Below are 23486 nucleotides of genomic sequence, written 5' to 3' on the forward strand. Positions count from 1 at the left end.
GTACAGAAAACCAATCAGAGAAAAACGGCGGATAGTGGTTTATCCTAGAAAATCCCGTACACTTCGCCTTTTACAAGCATGTGGGCTACGAAAGACTGTAAGCTAGGTAAAAAGATTAATTACCTAACTAAAGACGGCGTAAATCAAGATAAAAAGAAAGTCGCGAACAGAATCTTAGACGTGTCAGTTAGCACAGATAAAGAATAGCTGTGCGTGTAACAAATAAAAAATGCGTGATGCAAAGTTAGGGAAAAGTTAATTCATTGCCTTTACTAAAGTATCCCAGATACACTAACAACCGTATGAGAAGGCATAGAAAATTTAAATGCTGTCGTACCCTAAGAAAGTTACGTATCAGGAATGCTTCTAAAATTGCGACATATATTCTATCTAATGTCTACAGGAACAAAGAAAACAGGGGAACATGTGGACTCACCTTTCATCGAAGCAAAACGGAACAGAAAAACAATAGGCAGCACAAAAAAAAAACAAGACAGTGTACAGACGACAAGTGAAACTTAGTCAGCTTCCTTTTGTTCTTTAGCAAAATGCAGAAAAACCTGTTACAATAACTCGATACCATAGCTATAATAAACAGGCGAATCAGCACACTCACTTCTTCGAGAGTTGTCTGGCTCACACTGTAACCAGCCAAATTGAGATCCTGATCGACTCTAGCCGACTCGAGAGAATCGAAAATGTAGGACCACTGCTGACCACTCATTAAGTCGTATCCGAGTTGTCCCTGCCGAAAAAATAAAGTAGACAAAATATATTCATCGGAAGGCAATACGTACCCCATGCTCATCAGTCAACTTCGCACCAGGAAACTTTCTTTGAATGAAGTCTTTAATGGCCACAGTTGAAGTGTTCGGCGCTTGAGCGCTGTCTGTCATTGCCTCACCCACAATGACAGTGAGAGAGAACCCTCCGCCAAATCTTTAAACGTGTAAGATATAGAGTCTAATGCTCCTTGTTTCTCTTGTGTACCTGTTTTTGAGGTGCTGAATGCTTCCCAAGCATTTGAAATGGCCGTTGACAAGAATTCCAAGACGAGTGCACAGAGCTTCGCATTCTTCCATGCTGAGAATTAAAAACATTAAAAAAAGATTGAGATATCGAGGAACAAGTCATACCTATGAGACGTCAAGACAATACTTCGCCCTTCTTTGAGTACATCGACTAAGCAATCCCATAGGAAACGGCGAGCCTTAGGATCCATTCCAGCTGTGGGTTCATCCTTCATGTCTTATTAGTCAGTATATGCCAAGTAAAGTAAGAGAAACGTACCAAGAAAACAACTGACGGATCTCCTACAAGTGCAACGGCAGTGCTCAACTTTCTTTTATTGCCACCGCTAACATAGAAAGAGAAACACGTGCAAGTAATCAGAATACATGATCTTAGCTAACCTGTATGTTCCACACGTTCTGTCTGCATATTCATTCAAATCAAGACGATCTATGATCTTCTGCACGACTTCCGAGATAGAGGAGGGCACGTAACCGCGAAGTCGAGCGATGCACGTCAAATATTCACGGCCAGTTAAACGCTCAATAAGAGAATCAAACTTGAGAAAAACACATCAAAAAAATTAGGCAAATAAGTATAATAAAAAGTCTTTGTACCTGAGGACAATATCCCACTAGACGTTGCACTCGATGAAGATCGGAGCGGATATTTAGCCCTTCGATGTAAGCTGTTCCAGCGGACATCGTCAAATCGCCAGTCAGAATTTTAAACGTAGTCGTCTTGCCAGCACCTGACTCTCATCATAAAAGAAATGCCGTAATAGAAGAATTTTCTAAAGTACCATTGAGCCCAAGAAGTCCAAAGCATTCGCCACGTGGAATGCTAAACGTCAAATGATCGACAGCTGGCTGAGCAGCTTTACGATATTGCTAGAAGAGACAGAACTTGTTATCACAAAAAGACACATCCTCATGACATACCTTAGTAAGATTCTTAGCTACGACGATAGAAGAGGTGTCGTCGAAATCAGGAGACATGACAGCCTCTCTTTCTGCAGCAACATCGGCGTCCTAAAGAACACAAGAAAGACTACAAAACTGTCGCCATAAAAGGCACGTGTGTATACCTCGTCGATAGGCGTTCTCTCAGCTAAAGCTCGATCATCTCGTATAGGTATGAAGAAGCGATACTAAAATATATGCAAACCTTAGTTAAACTACATTGGTGCACGGTAAGGAGCTCACCTCCAAGAGAAATACTAAGAGAAAATAAACGATGCCTTCAAAGAAGAGGTAGAGAACGGGAACTCCGATTCCAGGACGAGTGAGAGAGAGTTCATCGGTGTTTTGAATACACCCGAACTGCGAGCTAAAACAGACGACATTATGAATACTAAATATAGGATGAAAGGAGCTAACATGTTTGACCCTGAACAGGCTTCTTTCAGAAGACCGTTTCGATACAAATCGGATAACGATTGACTAAATCTAGAAATGTGGCATAGCTTTTACTTTGTCGATGCTGCTCCTAATTGGGATTACGTACGCATAATTTGGTTGAAGAAAGAAAATATAGCGACAGACGTCAGCTGCAGTTGGCAAATCAATACCCGGTAAAAGGAAGACAAAGACGAGAATTGTTCCCAGCTGTAGAAAAAGGAATCATGCTTACGTAAACAATTCAAATTTTAACATTCGCACCAAAGAAGTGAGAACGAGAATCAGAGCCATAATCGCGAATCCAGTGTAGGGAGAGCTGAAGAGAAAGGAGAAGAGGTAGACCAAAGGAAGATTAGCCCAGGCATAGAGAATCTAATAATAAGAAAGTTAAATTCGTTAACTTCGCATGACTATTCGAATACCAGCAAAAGGATGATTGGTCCTATAGCGTTGGTGAAAATATCAATTTGAAAAGCGGCAAAGAGAATCAGAATTAAAACGGCCGGCAAAACGAAGTTGCAAAAATCCCAAGCAAACGTAGCAAGCCAATATCCAGAAGGAACCAAGCCACTAAGAAACTGCATGTGCTTTGCCTAAGTAAACAACAATAGAACGAAAGCCATAGGCAAGGAAAAGATTCTCAGTACCCTGCTGATTCTCTCCGCTATTGGAAACGTTATGAAGCTAGCAGAAAGAAAAGCCATGCCAAATGAAATGAGGAAGGGAAGAATAAATGTCCCTGCATCGGAATTAGCACCATCAATCTAAAAGTAGCCAAATAAATATAAATGTTAGTGAGAAACTGGAGATTCTAACTCGTTCAGTTGGAGTTCTAGGCAAAGGAAAATTGGTCACTTCAATACCAAAATTATCCAAATTATCCGTCACACCGACTTCACCAAGAAAATATTTCAATTGAATATTTGCAAAGGCGCTCAGAGCTGCCGGAGCAGCGTGAAAAGGCTGATTGCTGTACCAAACCGTCGCCCATAGTCCAGCTCCCTCCGGATCTGATGGCGCCTCCGAATAGTTGACTGCCGTAACGGGAGGAACGAGGGTGAAAGCGAACGAATTTTCTTCAAAAAATACGTTGGAATCAGCTGCACTTCCACTCCTTTCCAAAATGTCTTGCATGAAGTAGGACGCATCGTACGAATTGATGTATTTGGTGGGAACGATTGGACACATGATTTCACTATCGCTGTCTCCAGAGCCGAGAGCGTTGCTGAGAGACAATTGCGGCTCCAAATGACCGTCTTTGCTACTGCTCACACAAATGAAATATAATAAATTGAAAAGGAATCGACAATCTTTACTTACAGTTCGAGACAATTGGTTTCCGTTGTCGGAAGTCCTAGAGGAGTATCGGCAACTTTGTTTGGATCAAACGTGCACACTTTGTAGCCCAAATCTTCCTTGTTGCAACTGTCAGCAAAGGCCTAAGAGATCGTTTCTCAATGCTAACATATACAGGGAATGTGCTCCTCTTACGCTTCCTCTTGCAATCACAGTGTTAATGCAGGCCTCGTTGAGAATGAGGTACTTATTTTTGCAACAAGTCTGGGATGTTCCTATACGATTTTTAATTGCCTGCGATGAATTGAGAGCATCCACCGTTGTCACACCAAGAGAGTTCAACACACTCTCAGCAGGCTAAAAAACAATAACATATCTCTTAAAGCCTGAAAAGAAAAAAAAAACAGAACGCCTGGTTTATAGTAAAACGAACTGCAAGCACTTAGACGAAAAAAAACTTGATTGTATTGGGCTCGATCACTATATAGAGAGTCAATGAAGATCTTGATCTCTACAGAGACGATAGAGGTCTCGATCGAGAGGATAGCAGTCTCGATCGAGAGCATAGAGATCTCGAAGAGATCTCGATTAAGAACATAGAGATCTCGATCGAGAGCATAGAGGTCTCAATCGAGAGCAAAAAGATCTCGATTGAGAGCATAGAGATCTCGGTAGAGGTCAGAGAGCGATGTAGCTGAGTTCTTACCTTGAGAACTCTCCAGTCCCTTTTCTGAGAAAAATCAGCAACATAGCCCTTTGTCTGACCAAGACTTCTAAGCGACAGTTTCAGGGGCGGATCATCACCGCCAAAATCAGCGACTTTGAGAACAAGCAATGCAAAAATCGTAAAGACAATGGGAAGAAGCATCTGACTGATGACAGCAGGAAAATCGCGTTTGGAGTTGAGAAAACGTTTGACATAGACGGCGTAGAATTGTTGAAGCCAAAGTGAAATTCCAGACAGACGATTATCCGTAGAGAAACCAGAAACGGCTTCAGGCGATTTTTGACGTTGAATCGAACGAGACGAGCTGCGTGCAACGAGTATCGATTGTCGACGTTTGTCTTTGGCTTCAATCGTCTCCTCAGAACTGCTTTCGACACGAAGAAACACCTCTTCCATTGTCGTCAGAGATAGACCAAAACTTTCAACACCAAGAGCCTTGATCTCGCCTACGTAGAGTAGAGAGTAGATTAGGTTAGGTTGCATCAGTGATTACTTGACACTGACCTTCCATGTCTTTGAAGAGTTCTGGAAAATTTTTTGACTCGTCTTTCGGAAGTAAGTAGGACAATTCTCGTCCAACATCGCTGTTGAGTTTGACTGTGGAAATTTTACGCTTTAGGTACTCAGTTACCAACTCTCTTTTGCACTGGTCACCCTTTACCATAGTCAAGTGGTAACCAACCCCATACCTATAGCAGTAGCCTTGAGAATGTACCCAACCCCCATATAGAAAACACATGTACCTCTCCTTAAGGAAATGAGACGACCCTGCGCAACGTACCTGTCCTTCAGCCATAATAGCAATACGATCTCCAAGCAAGTCTGCCTCTTCCATGTAATGAGTCGTTAGCAGAATTGTTCTCTCCTTCTTGTGTTCCATAAGAAGATCCCACGTTGAGCGGCGAGCGTAGGGATCCATGCCTGCTGTTGGTTCGTCGAGAATGACGATCTTTGAATCGCCTATCAGTGCGATACCAACGCTAAGTTTCCGTTTCATTCCACCAGACAATTCTGTGCTGCGAGCCTTTGCCTTCTCAGTAAACTGCAATTGCTGGAGTATCAAGTCGATTTTCTCCTCAAATTCGCGACCCTTTGGATGACCCTAAGCAAAAATCAGAAAATACAAAAAACCTCTTATATAAAAAAAACTGACTTTAAGCGAGAGAAAAAATGAGAGGTGTTCTCGGACTGTGAGTCGATCGAATAAGATGTTGTGCTGTGGACACAATCCCAGCGACTTTCGAACTCCATTCATGTCCTTTTTGATGGACGATCCGTTGACAAAAGCGTCGCCTGACGTCGGTGGAAACAAGCCAGTCAACATGGACATAGTCGTGGTTTTGCCTAACAAAGAAAAGATTAGATAGCGATTTTTTATTGATTACATACCAGCTCCATTGTGCCCTAAGAGTGCTGTTATCTGTCCTTTGAACATTTTTAAAGAGATTCCGTCCACTGCGACAACCAATCCGTTATTTCCCTAGAATTCATAAATTTATTATTCATATGAAAAGGAAAGAAATATTTTAACTTTAAACTCTTTTCTAAGATTTTCAATGTTTATTCCGGCTGTCAGATTCGGCGGTTCACGTTCAAAGCTTGATCTTTCTTCCAATCGAACCTTAGAAGACAAAATATTTCAAAAGGACAACAATTCCTAATTAGTCTCACTTCGTTATTGGACGAAGGGTCGACTTCGTTTCGAAGGTTGTCATACCCAAACCAATAGCTTTTGGTAAAAGGGAAATACCAGGGCTGTGGAATTCCGTACTGACCAGGAAACACAGCTTCCACATACCTAAAAATCACAATTAAAAAACTTCAATAACGTGATCTCTTCAATTACCAGGTGATGAGGAAGTAAAGAACCATGTCTAGAGTCATCATTCCAAGTGCTTGTCCCACTGAGAAATCGTCGTCTTGCGTTCCGCCAATATTGCTAAATTGGACACCAATTCCCTTGCTTTCGAGATTGAGTATCTGATTGGCAGCGAAGCCCATGCACATGTTGGAGAAGAGGCAGGACAAAGACTTTGTGTGTCTGCAAAAGAGAAGATAAACAATGTTCCATACTTGTGCACATAGTGTACCTATCCATTCGCGCATAGATGTTTGGAGTGGAGAGAATGAGGTAAGGGAAGAAGGTTGCAAACCAAAGAAGAAAACCAAATATCATTCCCAACTTTGCAGACGAAAAGAATGAGCTAAAAAAGAAAACATAATCTATAGAGACAATACATATATTATTGCCTTACCTGATCATAAACATGAAAGCTATTCCAGAGAGGATGAAGATAAGAAAGAAGAGAAAGATGATAAACCCATTGCTTTCCTTGAAGACATTTCCAAACTAGAAAACCATAGAGGAAATAAATTCAGATGTTCTATCGAAGTCTAGCTTACGACAGCTAAAAGAGTCATGAGAATGACAGAAATCAAATTGAAGCTGAATTGTTTGATGAACCAAGCGAGCCAGTGAACCCAATTGGCCAAGCCCATCATCTTCATAGTCTCTTTCAAACGCTCCTGCTTCTCCAACACCAATTCCTACAAGAGAAAATAGTTAACACTAATGGTTTACTTTAATTAAGTCAAATGAGTCGTTACCCTGACAACGGTTCCGGCAGTGTAAATAAAGGCAATAATCAATAGCAGAGGTAAAATAGCTCGGACAATAGACGAGAATGAATCCTCTTCATATGATGGAAAAGGAAATTGCTAAATGAAACAAAGAAATACCAAATCAAAAATTAGACAATGATACATTCGCTTACCCTAGCCAAAGTTGGAACAAGAGTGCTCCGTTTCTGAGTAGGATCCTGATCTCTAACTTTCAATGCAATCACGCCCTGATTGACAGCAGACTCGACTTGAACAAACCCAGAGAAATATTCCCTAATGAAATAAGATAATCAAAACAAAACGTAACTTCGTTATACTTACACTGATCTTCGTGGACCTCGTTGCGTAAAGAGAGGAAAAACGAGATCCGTGTTCCACGACGTACCCAAGAATCCACGACTGTGAGGAAGGCGAATCGAGTATGCAACATTGTCAGGAAGTCGACCATCAGCACGAACATTAGTAAAGATCAGAGCTATAAGCAAATAAAAGAGATAATCATATATAACATATTTATGTATGTATGTACCTCCTATATGAGTCCTCTCATTTGCAGCTGCTGCTACAGCTGCTGATTCCGTGGGATAAGGAAGAGTGACGATTCCCATTATATCACGAACACGTTTCATGACAAATGCAACTGTAAATATCATTAATTCAATTCGCACCAATTCTAAAGCGTCTCTATAATCAGACCATCTGAACTGTTTGCAGGTGTATAGGCCAGCCGATTCGAATTACGAAAGGGCGTTGGAAAGAATTGGGTCGTCAGTGGATGTTCATTGAATGTCGCTGCATAAGAAAAAATGAACGACTCGATTTGTGGTCGAGCGATATAATTGAGTTACTCACACATGCATTGTGTTCCTTCACTCAGTCTTGCATCTGTCAATCGTCTAAATCGATCGATTGGACGGTTTCAGCGCTCAACGAAGCGGTCTACGAACCTAATGATGATGAGAAACACTATTGCGAGTATCGGGACGATGATTTCCATCGCCGTTCCGATTGGACGACGGATCTAGGGAGGGAAAACGGAGTCGCTTTACTCGTCTGTGCGTCAGGGTGAACCTGTAGAACGTAGTTCTTCCATAAAAGAAGTCGCAGCTGCGTCCATCGTCCCATTTGAATGGGTTTCGGACGGGCGCGAGGAAAGAAGGACTAAACTTAGCGTGCGCTCGCAGAAGAGTCCCCGCCACTGTCCCCGCCCTCCCCAAAATCGCGCTTGACGAGATCTATGCTCACAGGCTCAACAGAACACAATACAAGCAAGTGGCGAGTCTCTCTAGCGTTCGCAGACCATAGACTGGATCGATTGAGACAGGTGAGGGACTGAGGGGCCCACCAGCAAGAAAGCATTGTAAAATTCGTCAAAACATACAATTGATTAGGACAATCGATAGACTATTTTGTTCTTCCGAATCTCTAAGCGAAAAGATACGAACACGCGTTTTGGAAATAATATTAGATATACAGTAACAGAAATAAATGTTTTCCTGACGTTATCAAGTAACCTTTTAAATGTAGATTAACTAAAAGAGAACATTAGAAGAATATTTGTGTACTACTAAATCGTGACTGTCATAACAGGGTGGTATAATATATTTTGACATGAGCAGTGCAAGTCACAGAACAAACGTGTAACATCCTTTCAAAGAGTCATTTTGCTAACTTCACTTAATTAATGTACTACTCATCTGCACTTGTCATGTTGAGTATGAGTTCCCTTGCTTCAGGATACTCCTTCAGAAGTTCCTCTCTTTTACCGAACATAAATCCTTCTGGGACAAATGCCGGCGCCACAGTGACTCCACAGAGAGCCCACGTTTTCTCCCTAAGCAAGTGCGCGCCAAACCACGTGCCCTTCTTGATGACGTAGAAGGGCTTCTGTCCAATCGAAATGTCCGAACCGAGAACGGTCTTCTTTACGTTCCCCTTCTCGTTTGCGTCCAATTCGATGATGACGACCGGTGAGCCGAGATAGAAGTGCCACATATCGTCTGCATCGGTTCGATGGAACTTCGATCTATCCTCGTTTTGCAAAGCGTAGTAAATATGCGAGCCGGCGGCACGTTCGTTTGACGAGCACGCTGTGCGGTACACTTCGCAAAAGTATCCGCCCTCGAAGTGCGGAACCAAGTCAAGCTCGCGACGAATTTGCTCGAATTCCACAGACATTTGTTTTCCTTAGCGCACGTTAATCGATACAGGCCGAGGAAAGGCTTGTTCTTTGGCGTGAAAGAAAAGCTTGTTCTTGACGTGGAAGATGCAATGGTAATGTAGAAACTTTAAAACTGCGTTATCGACTCCCTCTTCCCTGAGAGGAAGAGCATAGGGACGAGGCTACATATCGGAATTTTTAGACCATTCAGTCATTTATTTATTCACCAGCAAGACAAAGCAACGCAGCAAACAGAAGACGTACACATAGCAGCAGCAGCAGCAGCACACACACATACCTTGCAGATCAGTACTCATTTGGTTCTTGGACTCTTTTCATTTTTTCCAAGAATCTGCCACACTGAGGTTTCCTAATTTATTTATTTTAGCTATAGACTTGCATTAGGACCAATCTTACCGCTTTAGGCACCAGTGCCAACCTCGACGGTCGTAGCACAAACGGTTGGTTGTGAAGTCGAGGCAGGGTCAAGTGTCACTTGACTCAAGTCTGCCACAGCCTGAGAGTAATTTGGATACGTAGTGAGGAGTACCCCGTTGACATAAATGTGAAAGACGGACGTTTCAATTGTGACTGACAAGGTGAACTCCTCTCCGACGGCGCCGAATCCCGACGGAAAATTCACGCGAGCTTCTTGTGCTAGATTGTAATTGCCGTTCACCATGTTGTTGATGACGAAGACATTATTTTCGAACCAGCGTGGGTAGATGTGAAGCGGAGCGTTGTTGGCGTCGGTTTTCAGATTCAAGGCAAAACCGTACGGACTGGGCAGAATGGTGCCTTTGATTTGGACACTGTTCTCCACAGCAACTGAAGCGAGATTGAAGAGGAACGGAATAGCGATGCAGACCATTGTGGATGGGCTATTGTCTGTGTTCGTAGTGAAGAGTCGTGCTCACTTTGGCTCACTTTTAAAGCGTTTATCTGTGGGCGGTGTCGGACCAAGGCTCGGCTTCCACCCTCGATAATGACTGACGCCTTGTTTGTTTTTCAAGCATCTTTCTCTTACCTGTTTCAGTGCCGATTTCGGTCGCACCCTCCTTATCTTACTCGAGGCGTTGCGGATGTTTGACTTTGGCAATATGGCTTGTAATTAAAGATATATGTGCCTCAAGCGTTTGAGTACTGTAACTCGTGGAACCAGGGTAATCATCTTTAATGAGAGAGTGACCTGTTATGCCTGGGAAGCTGAGGCTCAAATACTAGAACTACTTCGTCCTGGTGGTAGCTTGCCATGGAAACAATTTTCACTCAGTACGGCACGGATTTCAGCAGTTGAAGTCTGCATGCTTCGCTTATCTGTCTCATGAAATAAGTCATGTTTCACTCTTTTCCTGGACTCCACGGATGTTGTTTCAGAAGAATCCTCTCTCTCAAGCCTTCGAATTATACCAGGCTTCTACTTCTTCTGCTGGTGTTTCATCTAGTAACTGTAAGGTTTGCAAAAGAAACCATTCTCTTACTCAGTACGGCACAGATTTCATCAGTCGAAGCCTGCATATCTGTCTCATGCAATGAGTCCTGTTGAAATGTGTTCCGTGACTGCACGGATGTTGCTTTAGAAGAATCCTTCAAGTCTACCGGTCTCAAGCCTTCAAATTACCAGGCTTCCTCCCCAGGACTCCGCCCAATTGAATCAGATTAATAAGATGAGATACACCTACTCGCATCGACACAGCGATGTCTATCGCAAGTCAAAGGTTCTAGACACTTGGGGACCCTAAGACGCTCCAGCTGACGCTAAAGGTACAGCAAAGAAGTAGGAGTCCTTGACAAGCCTTCAGTTGCAAAATATTGAAAGTACTATGACGTCAACATCCGGAAGGGAAACGGAAATGGAAAGTTCGGATAGTATCATTATCATTACGCTGCGCTTTTTATTCTTATTTATGCTGTGCATCTGAGCCGAACAGGGCGCCATTTGCTTTACTTACATGTTGAACGTTGGCAACAGCACCGTGTGTCCGTCACTGAACGACTCGGCGGCAAAATTCTCACAGTTCAAGTACTCCACCTTGACCAAACCTGGAGTCGAAGCGTCCTTTTGGACGCTCGCAGTTTTAGCGGCCTTCTTGAACGTTCTCGTCATTGTAGCAAGATGCCGGTCTGCGCGTCACCGCACTTCCCCACTATCTATGCTTCTTATCAACTTGGCGACGTCTGACTTCCTTCTTGCCACAGGAAAGATTCTTTATCTTATTACCGCACGAATCGTAGCCAGTTGGTGCAGTGAAACTACTGTGATGTCAAAGAGCCTCTGCTTTGCCGCCTATCTCTTGTCCAACATGTCGTGCTCTATGACGACTCTTACGTCGGCAACGATAGCAAGTTTTGGATTCAAGGAGATTGTCGGATGCTGCTGCTGCTCATCGGGTCGTAACTCCAAACGACAGGTTTTGGTGATTTTGACGTTTACGTGGCTAATTTCAATTGCATATGCTGCCGCGATGATAAAAAACGATGGGAGTCACTTAACGTCAATAGAAATCAATGGCAGCTCTTTCATAGACTGGCACATCTGCTGGGTGTACGATATGGCTCCTGCCCACAATGCAACTGCGGCGCACAGGGACATTGCCACCATCTGTGCTTATTTTGTGTTTGTGTTTGGCATAACCGCTCTCTACTCTACTATCGTTTCTGTTGTCTACTGCACGTCGAAAGCGAAAGACACCCAGTTTCGAAGTCGGCTCGGTTGGACTCTGATGACGACAGTTTTCATTTCCGTTCCACTCGTTTCGGTGCAAATCATCTGGAACCTTCTTCTCATATCGAATGCAGACGACCTTGGTAAATTTCTAAAACATAAATTTGCAACGTACTTGGGCATCGTTGCGGATTTCTCATTGCTCTCCGTCGCTTTGTTGAACACTCTTCTGTTTACCATACTGACAGTGACGTGCTGGCACAACCTTTTTGGGCTCAGATGCCGCAGTTGTTTTCGTAGAAGAGACCTTCGCTTTGAAGCCACCAGCTTAGTAGATGAAACCAGTTCAGTGTTTCCGGATACAAGTAACTCTACACTTTATTCTTGTGAAATTGACAATAGCAGATATTTGGCCCGTCTAGGGGATGAAAGGACTCCAGTGTTTGCTAATAGGAGTTACTGCTCCTCAATCAACTCTTATGATAGTAGCGTCAATGTTAGAGTCGGATCGATGGAATGAAAGTTCTAATGCCACTAGCCTTGGTTGTGATGATGTGAAACAGTTGTCCGTTTGTTAGTGTTTCTCATATTGTATGTGCTCCCATTCGATATATTTGAAATTGTTGCATCTGAGTGTGACCTTGGCTAGGTCTTAATCGACAAGTACCTTCCTGCTACCATGAAAGCCTGCTTTTGTCAGTACAATGTTCCTCAATTACGTAACTTATTTGGGAATTCTCTGTATTTTGACAGAGTGCAAATAATAATGTGCAAGAGCACTAGATAGTCACGATGAAGACTAAGAAAGATTTTTGTGAGAGTACTATGAACCAATTTACAAACATTTACTACGATTCTGTCAGCGTACAATTTGACATACGGGAACGAGTACTGTAACTGGACACCCTGTGGACACCACATGAACTCTTCGAGAATGCGCTTGGAGGGCTTCGAGGGACTCGGAATGAAGGTTCTTAACGGTATGATATACAAAATGATACTCAGAGTTTACTTGTTCTAGTGGTCGAGTCACGCGTTCAGTGCTGAGAACCATTGTTTGGCTTTCACAGAAGCAAAACAGCTTTCCATTGCGTTGCATTGTAGGTTTGAGAACACTTGGCGTCGCTTCAACAGTTTCTGCTCTACTGGGGCCCCTGTTAAGAAACGTCAGAGGCTTTTCTATTCTTTTTCCATTGGTCGCACAGAGTGGAGAAATTATGCATCGACGTCCAGACGTTTCAAGCGTCTTTTGACCCTATGACATCACATCAGGAAGATTTATGTTTTCGCGTATGCGGAAACATGTTTTTTGAGTACGTCATCGACTGATTCTGCCATATCGATCACGTGTTTTACAGTACTGGTTCCTTGGGCGTTGTCTAACTTCCTGCTATAGCACGTCACTCACCGACTTACTACGCCACCAGTGTAGGAGAACCGGAAATTCGTAAGCTGAACGTCTGATCCAAACAGTTGTGCGCACTACGTGATGAAACCGTGTACTCTATATACTGGAAAGGTGGGCAGCCTCGGAGTCGCAGCTACAGGTATCGTGACCCTGTTGTTGTTTTTGTGAGAGCGTTTATAGTCAACGGTATACTGCACGCCCGGACAGAGTCTTGAAGCTTAGAACGATCTCTTTATACGACGTTTTGGGTAATGCCTTTGGGCCAAGCCAAATCCTGTCAGGTGCTGAAACCCCATAGTGGAAATTGGCTCAATATGTTTTACTTCCCTCACGTGCATTTCTCTTAAGCCGTTATTAAATTAGTTTTGAACGAGTAAGTTACCCCCTTAGAGCCTGTTTAGACACAAGTCCTTCTTGGGAAGTAGAGGTGACATTTTTCATATTTCTTTCTGTAGCCGCAATTCTTGTCGAGTGGCTACTTCTATCGATATGTCAAGCCGCGGATCCTCCATCTGCCTCGACGACGGCTCCGAGACCGTTCAACATAAGTTTAGGTCACATACGACTGAAGTCTTCTGCACCTGTAACTGAAGCACCAAGGCCTAAAAGCGAAGAGGTCTCTGGCAGATGCGAGACTGTTAATGACACGGCTGCGAGTGTCTGTCAGCCTTTTCGTAGTCTTCAAACGATTTTCGCTGACTCAAGATACAGGCAACTTTATGTCAACCAGTTGATGAAATCTGCATTCGAGCAACGTCTTTTTGAAATTACAGAGGTACGTCAATGTGCTGTGTTACTAAAGAAATTCCTTTGCACTTACGTGATGCCCGATTGTGAGTCGGACGATTTGGGAAGAGCCATCGTGCCTCGTCTTTGTCGCGAGAATTGCAAGGAAATCTTTTTTCCACCTCATTTATGCCACAAAACGTTTGTCGCTTTACGTAAATCTTCGTCACTTTCCGCCGTCTTCCGTGACTTTCACGCCGTTCATTTTAATTTTAGCGACTTTTCGTGTCCAGCTTCGTCTTTAGCGAGAACGCGGCAAAGCTGCTACAACGTATTTTTAGGTAAGTGTTTTGATGAAAGTTGTGCATTTGTGCATTTTCTGCGTAGATTTTCCCACGCGGTCACCACCGCTTGCCACAGGAAGCAGCTCATCTGTCACACCGTCCACTAACAGCAGCACTGCTGTCACTTCGTCAACTGATAGCAACAGGGTCACAGTCACTTTGTCAACTAATAACAGCAGTCCCACTTTGACTACCTCAAGTAAAGGTAGCAGCTTAACTACGACTTCTTGAACTATTAGCCGCTCCTCTGTTACTCCGTCCAAAGTAGGCAAGTGTGACAGCAACTGCGCTTTTCCCTTTACTTACCAGAGAATCAAGTACACTGATTGTACAAAAGTTTGATGGCAATATCGGAATTTCAGCCCTTGGTGCATGACAAACGGAAGTCAAGCAATGTAGACGTCTTGTAATTGCGATTTCGGTAAACACAAGTGTGTTTGAGCTATTAATAACTTACGTTTTCAATTTCAGCTATAGTTCAAGATCTTGGCACATGTGAACTATACTCGAGTGCTGGCCTGTGTGGGGATCGGGCAAATTCTTTTGTCTTTGTGGATTCTCTATACAGTCAATCTCGCTTAGCCGTCGAATCTCTGAGAATGCTTGAAGACATTAAGGAGGATTTACATCAAGCACTAAACGCCTCTTGCTACGACACCTTTCTAAATTTATTTTGTCACTTGCTCTTTCCTGATTGTTTGACCGTAACGATTGGGCCTTGCAACTATACCTATCCAGCTCCTTTGTGCTCAAGAGAATGCTCAATGCGATTTGGTCACAACAGAAGCTGCTCTTCGAATTACGAAGACGCTCTAGCCTTAGTTGAAGCATATTTTGCGCAGAATTCAATCAGCCCTGTTCAAATGATTTTTAAGGCGCCAAGCTGTAATGAAATTCCAAATAAAAGAGATTCTAGATGCATGATGATAAAAAATTTGCCCAACGCTTTAACAGAAGCGGAAACAAATACAGGCGATAAAAATTTCATCGTCACTGCTTTCGTTCCAGCAACTATCTCAGGATTACTGATTGTGGCTATTCTGGTTGCACTGTGGCGCAAGAAATACGTTGTTTGGAGACGTCGTGCGCCAAAGACGCATGAGCCTATTGAGCTCGAACTTCAGACATCAGCCAATAAGCTCTGGGATTCCGAAATGGTTACCAAGATAGGAAACTTCAGGGTTTGTCCTAGACGTCTTATAGTAGAGAACGATATAGGAGAAGGTACGTCTAAGAGTCGCGACAATCACACCATGCATCTGTAAGATCTCACGTATGCAGGTAACTTTGGGAGAGTCTATAAGTGTCAATTGGATGGGAATACGGTTGCTGCAAAATCAGCTAAAGCAGGTGCGTAGGTACATATAATAGGAATTTGCTGTTTTAATTATAACTAATGTAGAAGTTAATGTGCGGGACTTCTTAATCGAAGCCTTTCGAATGAAAAACCTTCATCATCCCAACGTGATGAAGTTGATTGGCATCTGCTGGTCACCCAATCCTGAAGACGAGCAATACTACAGGCCTTTGGTATTGCTTCCTTATATGGTTCTACAAGATTTGAAGACATATTTAAGAAAGCAAAGAGTCCTTTATTCGCGCAGTTCTGCAGCTAATGATGAAGATCATAAAGATACGACTCGCAGTATAACAGGGGCTTTGGGGCTACAGCATCTTTGTGATAACAGAATATGTCTTTAGCTTTGCAAACTGCTGCAGTTTGGCTATCAAATTGCCAAAGGAATGGAATATTTGTCCGGGAAGATGATACGGCATCGAGATTTGGCTGCCCGCAATTGCATGTATGTACCATTCATTATAGCGCATTTAATGTTTACTTGAGCCACTCTAGGGTGGACTGGGATCTGACCATCAAAATATCCGATTTCGGATTAGCTCGAGTATTGCAAGAGGACAAGGAATATTACCGGATTACACCTGGCAAAGGCAATCAACTTCCTATTCGCTGGGTAGCACTCGAAGGATTAACAGACGGAATATTTACATCAAAAAGCGACGTGGTGAGTCCCTATCATAGTGATGTGAAAGCGTCTACTGGTTCCTATCTACTTATTCAGTGGTCGTATGGGATTACGTTGTGGGAGGTGATGGCGATAGGAAAGACTCCATGCATATCCCGGTGTACCTATTAGCGATCTCATCAAGCTCCTCGAAGAAGGAATGCGACTCAGTCAACCAAAGCACTGCCCTGATAGAATGTAATTGATGATGCTGCTACTGATGTATAATAATATTTGTACTCTATAATGTAAGGTTCAAAATCATGGGCGATTGTTGGAGGAAGACCCAGAAGAGCGACCGTTATTTCCGCAGCTAGTCAATGATGTCAGTGAACTGATGTTGGCCAACAAAGAAGGGGGTTACGTAGCAGTTTAGTGACGTGTAAAAGTCGGCTTCATCGTACACCTATTTTGGCCGGTTGGGAGATAGAGCAGACTGCATTAGCCTCACTTTTATTCACAATTTTATATACGGTTTTTAATTACTGTGTGCTACTGTAGCGTCCGCCAATACGTAATTAATTACATGTCAAACACATGTCAACTAAGTTTCTTGATTACACTGTCAGTTGGTAGCAATTCGCATTAGAGCAGAAAAGTATGATGCTGATGCTGCACTTTTCCTCATCCTTCAAGTCTCAAAACTTGATATTTAAAAAAATGGTAGCGTGCGTTAGGTCTTCTCGTCCCGTTTTCTTTTCCCGTTTTCTCGTTCTTCTCGACCAACGGCGGTATGTTTTTCGTTCGTAATGGTTCTCAGCTAGACTGGAGGGGTGTTGTAGCTCTTCGTCTTGCTTTCCAAGTCTCGCTTGGCCTTGTAGCAAAAGAGCTCTTCTCCTAGGCTTGCTCTTACACTCTGCGTAGTAGTCGACTGTGCCGTTGCAGAGTGTCTACGTACCACGACTTTACTAGATAGCTATGAAAGTCGACAGTGGCAGGCCTGAGGAGAAATCTCTGCGTCCTGACATTTTCACGCTTTCAACTCGTACTAGACAGAGAGAAATGATGCATTTTTCTTTCTATTTTAAAACAATTGTTTTAAGATTACCAGGGTGAGTTCTTTATTATCGTGGCGACTTCCACAGGCAAAGTCGTCAACACATTCCATCCTCACCATATTTTTAATGTGTTAGTAGATTAACTTTCGTTAGCAATTCCAAAATGATTAGTTTAATTCTATTCAAAGCATAAATATTGGTACAATTGTACTACTATATATAGGTAATGTTTCGTTCCTAAACTGAGAATATATTGATCTTTCTTTAGGATGGAGCCATCTGTCATCCAGTTTTTTGTAGTTCTAATTCTCTCGCTCTTCGTCACTCTATTGATGCTCTTCGCCACGATCCATCTTCCCAACGTCTCACACTACCGCCGCACTGCCGACATCTCCAAATCAAACACCTTCGAACTGAGTTGCTACGGACCGCACTCGCTCCTCGTCTGCTCAAACAACGCACGCAACTACGACGAACTCTACTTCAAAGCAGCCCAATTCGCCACAGACGACGATTTCTTCACGGAACCACTCCTCCGTCGCGTCCACGACACTTGCGCCGTTGTTGGCTCCTCAGGCAATCTTCTCAACTACGAATTTGGTGCTGAAATCGACTCACGCGACGTCGTGTTCCGTATCAATCTGCCACCTATAAAGGGATACGAAAAATACGTTGGAAGTCGCGAAGGCGACGTTCTCGTTCTTAATTCTTTCTTGTCGCATTGGCCTTGCCATGACGTGAAGCGTTTTTTTGTGACGAGTCATCGGAATCCGACTGCCTATGCCGAGTTCGTGAGGAACTGTTGGACGCGGTACCGACGTAAGACCTACGGTATGGCACCTCGCGTTTTTGAATTGAGTAATCGCCTGTTTTACGCTTATGGGCGGAAGTATGGGACTGCTCGGTCGCGGTTTTGGGTTGAATTTAAGTGGATGTTTCCAACGTCTGGTTTCGATACTGTTGTGTTTGCTTTGCACTTGTGTCGTGAAGTGCACATGTATGGTTTTGGGTTGCGAGAGGCGAAGCGATTTGAGTATTTTAATAATGCGACTGTGAAAGAGGTTCGGGTTTCGCACGATTTTTCTGCTGAAGCGTTGTTTTTTACCGACTATGCTGATGGTAGGCATGATGATTCTCTCGTCGATTTGTCGTGGGAAGGATACGGCAAATTGATTATTCACGGACCGTCTCTTCTATAGAAATTACCATTAGCCCTTTGGATTTTCTTGGAAATATTCAATTTACCTAATCGTAATCTAATTGGCAAGGCTTTTGCTGTGAGCAATGCTATATGCTGCAATGGGCATCTTTGCTTTGAGTGATGTAGACTGTTGTCTAAGTGTGAATGAAACAGATACATTGGTTGATTGCATTCCAAGCGCTCACACACAAGAATAGAGTGATACTGAAGTAGCTAGTAGGAACAACACCGTAAAAATCGTCTGGTATAATACTCATTTGCATTCCCTTTTACAATGACGCTTTGCCAAAGAATGAGCCGTGCGTCTTTTCCTTTCAAGCGCTGAAACGCCTACCTCACGTGCAGCACGTGATTGTCCGGAACTTTTCGTGACATCAATGACACGTGTCAAACTCCCGTAAAGATAGTTCGGAGCAGCACGACGACGAAACGGCTCTAGGGAGACCCACTCTAGCTAAATTTATCGCTGCTGGCCGTAGTTTAACCTCTCATTTCAGTCTTTACCCGATCGCGAAGGGGGAACTCGCTTCTACGTCGTACGAGTCTTCTACGAGGCTCAATCGTTCTGCTTTCCTTCGTCAATGATAAGCCGATGGATTGTTTTCCCCAGATAGTCGCTCCCGTTCGTCTATTTTTCTCCAGTTCGCCGAACGAAGACTCGACATGACACGCGAAAATGGCGGTGTTTGCGGGGGCGTGACGCGGTATGCTTTCGCGTTTCGCTATAGTGTCTTTTCATAGGCTTCGGGGACTTTCTTTGGCCGATCGAGGCTGTTCGGATCTGTTTCGCTTGCAAAAACGACTTCGCGTACGTGAGTGGGGCCCCCTTTTTTCGACGAGGCACTTTGAAAAATCGAAGCGAATTCTCACGTTTGTCTCCTTAGGAAAATGTTTCTCGCTTGCGCTTTCTGCGTCCGCATTTGAAGCTAGAAGCCGTAGCACGTTTTCGCTCATTCGTTTTGTTTTTAGCACTTTAGAAGGCGCCCTTTCAAAAGTAAACAACTCTTTGAAGCACTAGGGGTCGGTTGCTCTTACGTCGCAAAGGAATCGTGATGCTTTAGTGAGTGGGGCCCTTTTCAAGGAACATTCAGAAGATGAGGTGAAGTTAATTTTTCTCGATCCTAACGTTTGTTTGCTTAGGTAAATCGTGAAGGGTCCAATTTTTCAATGCTGGGCGTTGTCGAACGCTGGTGGTATGACTCTTTTTATTTATTTATTGCCATTTTTCTTAAAAGATTCGTTTTATTTAGGTGTACTGTACTTACGTAGCTGTTTTTCTTTAATCAATCTTTTATTTCAGCATAGGTTCTTCACGTAATTAATTAATTAATGGGGCGAATTTCTTCAATGCTGGGCGTGCCGGTGGTATGACTCCTTTATGTTTATTTGTTGACATTTTCTTATAGACGATTTAGGTGTACTTACGTACTTGTCCTTCTATAATTAATTGGTTATTAATCTTTTATTTCAATTTAGGTTCTTCGTGTATTTTCACTTCATTTTTCTTCATCATTTACACGTCATCTTCTTACACTTCAACTTCACCTAATCTTCACCTCGTCAATCATCTTACTTTAGGCATCTATAGAGGCAGTTAGGGTAGAGGATTATTAATTAGGGTAATTAATTAGGTAATTAATTAATTAATTAATTAGGTAATTAACTAATTAATTAATTAGATAGATAAATAGAATTTTTTATTCATTTTGACTAATTTTATTTTTCTTGCAGGCGTCCTGATGAAGATCGTCGCCTCAACGGAAGACGACATTCAAATAAAGGTTTCTGTATTAATTGATGTCTTTTTTCCGTACTTCTTCTTTCTTTAGGGGGCCTAGGTGCGGACGGGATAGTGCTACGCCTATGGAAGACGTCTTATGCGGTACCTGTATATTGTCCTTGCGTTTTCTTTTGCTTTCTTTTTTTTAGATTTAGGGCGGATGCAAGACGGGAAGGCAAGAGGACGACGTTGACGTAAGTGAGGGACGAAGATTGAGGTATCTGTATGTAGTGCTTCCATTTTCACTTGCTGGCTTTTTTCAATAGATGATGCTGACTTGAAGGGGACGAAGACGAAGAAGAAGCAGACGAAGAGGAAGTGGACGAAAAAATGCAAGAGGTATCTGTATGGAGTACTCATTTTTTCTTTTGCTTTCTTTTCTTTGAGATTTAGGTTTTCAAGGACGCAGGGACGAAGAAGAGGGACGAAGACGATGAAGACGAATGATGGAGACGAAGATGACGTGGACGAAGAAATGGCACAGGTTTCTGCATGGGTTGATTATTTTTTCCCTTGCTTGCTTTCTTTTGAGTTTTAGGTGCGCCGGAATGTTGAAGATGATGTAGACGAAAACGAAGTCGACGAAGATGATGTAGACGAAGAAAGTCCTGAGGTATCTGTATGGAATGCTTAGTTTTTCTTTTGCTTTCTTTTGTTTGAGATTTAGGTTCTCAAGGACGAAGGGATGAAGTAGAAGTAGACGAAGGCGATGTAGACGAAGTAGAGGCGACGAAGAGGACGAAGACGAAGAATTTACAGAGGTATCTGTATGGATTGCCTATTTTTTCTTTTGCTTTCTTTTTCTTGAGATTTAGGTTCTCGATGACGAAGGGACGAAGTAGATGTAGACGAAAGAGATGTTGACGAAGATATTGCTGAGGTATCTGTATGGATTGTTTATTGTTTCTCTTGCTGTTTTTCTTTGAGTTTTAGGACGACGATGGGATGAAGAAGAAGGGACGAAGATGACGGAGACGAAGATGAAGTCGACGAAGAATTGACAGAGGTATCTGTATGGGTAGCTTAGATTTTCTCCTGCTTGCTTCTGTTTGAGTTTTAGGTGCTCAAGGAAGATGAAGTAGAAGGGACGAAAAAGACGTGGACGAAGATGATGCAGACGAAGAAATAGCACAGGTATCTGTATGGATTGTTTACAGTTTCCCTTGCTTGCTTTTCTTTGAGCATTAGGTCTCAAGCAGGATGAAGAAGAGGGGACGAAACCAGCATTCGCAAAGGTATCTGTATGTAGCGCTCATGATATTTCTTTTGCTCGTTCTTTTTTGAGTTTATAGGTACTCTATGCAGGGACGACGAGACGACGGGACGACGGGACGACGGAGGACAGCGCCGAGGACAACGACGCAGTGACGGTTTTTCAAGGATCACCTTTTTAAGGTATAGATCAGTAGATTAATAAGAATTAAGTAATTAAATTAAGTAATTAAATTAAGTAGCTCTAATTAGTCTCGTAGCTAGGTAGCTAGGTAGCTAGGTAGCTAGGTAGCTAGGTAGTAGAATCATCACCAGCAGCACCAGCAGCACCGGAAGCAGCAGCAGCAGCAGCTGCTGCACCAGCACCAGCACCAGCACCAGCACCAGCACCAGTACCAGAACCAGCACCAGCACCAGCACCAGCAGCACCAGCAGCACCAGCACCAGCAGCACCAGCAGCACCAGCAGCACCGGCACCAGCACCAGCAGCACCACCAGCACCACCAGCAGCACCAGCAGCAGCAGCAGCAGCAGCAGCACCAGCACCGGCACTGGCAGCAGCAGCAGCAGCAGCAGCAGCAACAGCAGCAGCACCGGCACCGGCAGCAGCAGCAACAGCACAAGCCGCACCAGCAGCACCAGCACTAGCAGCAAAAGCTGCAGCAACTGCAGCAGAAGCAGCAGCAGCAGCGGCAGCTGCTAGCAGCACCGCAAGCAGCAGCAGGACCGGAAGCAGCAGCAGCAGCATCGGTATCAGCACCAGTACCAAATTCTTCACCTGTACCAGCACGAGAAGAAGCTCCTTCACAGGAACCAGCACCGGAAGCAGCAGCAGCAGCAGCAGCAGCAACGGAAGCAGCATTAAAACCAGCTTCTGCGCCGGCACCAGTACCGAAAGCAGCTCCTGTACTGGCTCCAGCACCGGAGGAATCAACTGCGCCAGGACCCCAGTACCTGCTGCCCTCGCATCTGCAGTATCTATGGCAACCAGTACGCCGGAGTGTGGATCACTTCAAACAGCAATCCAACCTTGAAAGGAAAGCAAGGAGGTAATAATGGACGTGATGAAATCAATCTATTTGCCTAAACGCACCTGTTTTACTACTACATTTTCTCAAATGGACGTGGTCTGCTGGAGAGCAATGATATATACGGTAAGTTGAATCAAAACGCGTGCAGATAAATACTACATCGTCTTTTTAAGAAATTCTCTGCTTTGGTGAGATATTCTATTCATTGTGACGTCAGAGCGCGCTTATTTTTTGTTGCGCGCGCATTGCAGCAATGCTTCGGCAATGGATCAACGTTGCTCCGTACTTCGGATGCTCAGCGCGATGACGGATCGGCGACGAAGGGCATCCGTGTTATTAAATATATTATTATTTTTGATTCGAAGGATTGGAGGCGACTCAAGTTGTCAAGATCAATTCGACGGCTCTTTTCATTCACTGGCAAAACATTTCGACGAATAACGTCACCACCCCGCCCGAATTCTATACAAAATGGAATTCGAGTATAAGGAAGGTTGTACTTGTCTATTGGGGCTAAATGTTCTTTTTTAGGTCTGGGGTCCTGAGCATGACCCCTTGATGAAAAACTGCTCCTAAGCCGGGGTCCTGGGCAAGACCCCGTCATCAAAAACTGCCTTTGCATGAGGTGAGAGTATGTGCAATTTTTACAAATTTAATTAATAAATTATCTGTCCCTTGCCTTTTGTTTACGAGCAGTTAAGGCAGTAGTGTAAATCATCAAACTCTCTCTGATATAATGCTGACCACGCCCATCCAATAAAAACCAATATAATTAATAACCGTTGTGATACAAAGCTTTTCGTCGGCCATGTATTTGCTCAAAATATTCCCGCCTTCTTTGCCGCTCACGGTCATCCAATCCGCCGCCACGCCCACCTGCCAT

The 23486-nt window shown here is 43.5% G+C and overlaps 4 protein-coding genes across 4 annotated transcripts; 2 read left to right on the forward strand and 2 right to left on the reverse strand.

The window, feature by feature from the left end:
• Window positions 1-313: 313 nt before the first annotated feature.
• Window positions 314-8232, reverse strand: LOC136191713 (phospholipid-transporting ATPase ABCA3-like). Its single transcript, XM_065980103.1, has 39 exons — window positions 8128-8232; window positions 8004-8077; window positions 7909-7952; window positions 7753-7848; window positions 7586-7696; window positions 7378-7531; window positions 7209-7329; window positions 7042-7152; window positions 6838-6981; window positions 6690-6784; window positions 6525-6638; window positions 6281-6475; window positions 6106-6232; window positions 5966-6055; window positions 5824-5914; window positions 5588-5778; window positions 5178-5536; window positions 4939-5123; window positions 4414-4880; window positions 3903-4064; window positions 3732-3850; window positions 3228-3675; window positions 3059-3175; window positions 2834-3004; window positions 2673-2783; window positions 2518-2618; window positions 2391-2459; window positions 2217-2340; window positions 2099-2161; window positions 1953-2042; window positions 1814-1901; window positions 1629-1762; window positions 1413-1570; window positions 1291-1357; window positions 1137-1240; window positions 991-1083; window positions 798-939; window positions 617-745; window positions 314-560 (listed from the first exon to the last, which is right to left on the reverse strand). The coding sequence occupies exons 1-39, from the start codon at window positions 8179-8181 to the stop codon at window positions 519-521; spliced, it is 5355 nt and encodes a 1784-aa protein (XP_065836175.1). The 5' UTR covers window positions 8182-8232; the 3' UTR covers window positions 314-518.
• Window positions 8233-8745: 513 nt separating this feature from the next.
• On the reverse strand, window positions 8746-9234 carry LOC136192298 (uncharacterized). The gene has a single exon (XM_065980831.1). The coding sequence runs from the start codon at window positions 9232-9234 to the stop codon at window positions 8746-8748; it is 489 nt and encodes a 162-aa protein (XP_065836903.1).
• A 3540-nt stretch (window positions 9235-12774) lies between these two features.
• On the forward strand, window positions 12775-16080 carry LOC136192574 (tyrosine-protein kinase Mer-like). Its single transcript, XM_065981223.1, has 8 exons — window positions 12775-12852; window positions 12904-13195; window positions 13241-13401; window positions 13462-14357; window positions 14404-14781; window positions 14832-15584; window positions 15642-15710; window positions 15763-16080. The coding sequence occupies exons 6-8, from the start codon at window positions 14960-14962 to the stop codon at window positions 16059-16061; spliced, it is 993 nt and encodes a 330-aa protein (XP_065837295.1). The 5' UTR covers window positions 12775-12852; window positions 12904-13195; window positions 13241-13401; window positions 13462-14357; window positions 14404-14781; window positions 14832-14959; the 3' UTR covers window positions 16062-16080.
• A 985-nt stretch (window positions 16081-17065) lies between these two features.
• Window positions 17066-18836, forward strand: LOC136191739 (CMP-N-acetylneuraminate-beta-galactosamide-alpha-2,3-sialyltransferase 1-like). Its single transcript, XM_065980144.1, has 2 exons — window positions 17066-17112; window positions 17648-18836. Exon 2 carries the CDS (start codon window positions 17649-17651, stop codon window positions 18576-18578), a length of 930 nt encoding a protein of 309 aa, XP_065836216.1. The 5' UTR covers window positions 17066-17112; window position 17648; the 3' UTR covers window positions 18579-18836.
• Window positions 18837-23486: the final 4650 nt, after the last annotated feature.

This window comes from Oscarella lobularis, chromosome 10 (genome assembly GCF_947507565.1).
Source record: "Oscarella lobularis chromosome 10, ooOscLobu1.1, whole genome shotgun sequence".
NCBI lineage: Eukaryota > Metazoa > Porifera > Homoscleromorpha > Homosclerophorida > Oscarellidae > Oscarella > Oscarella lobularis.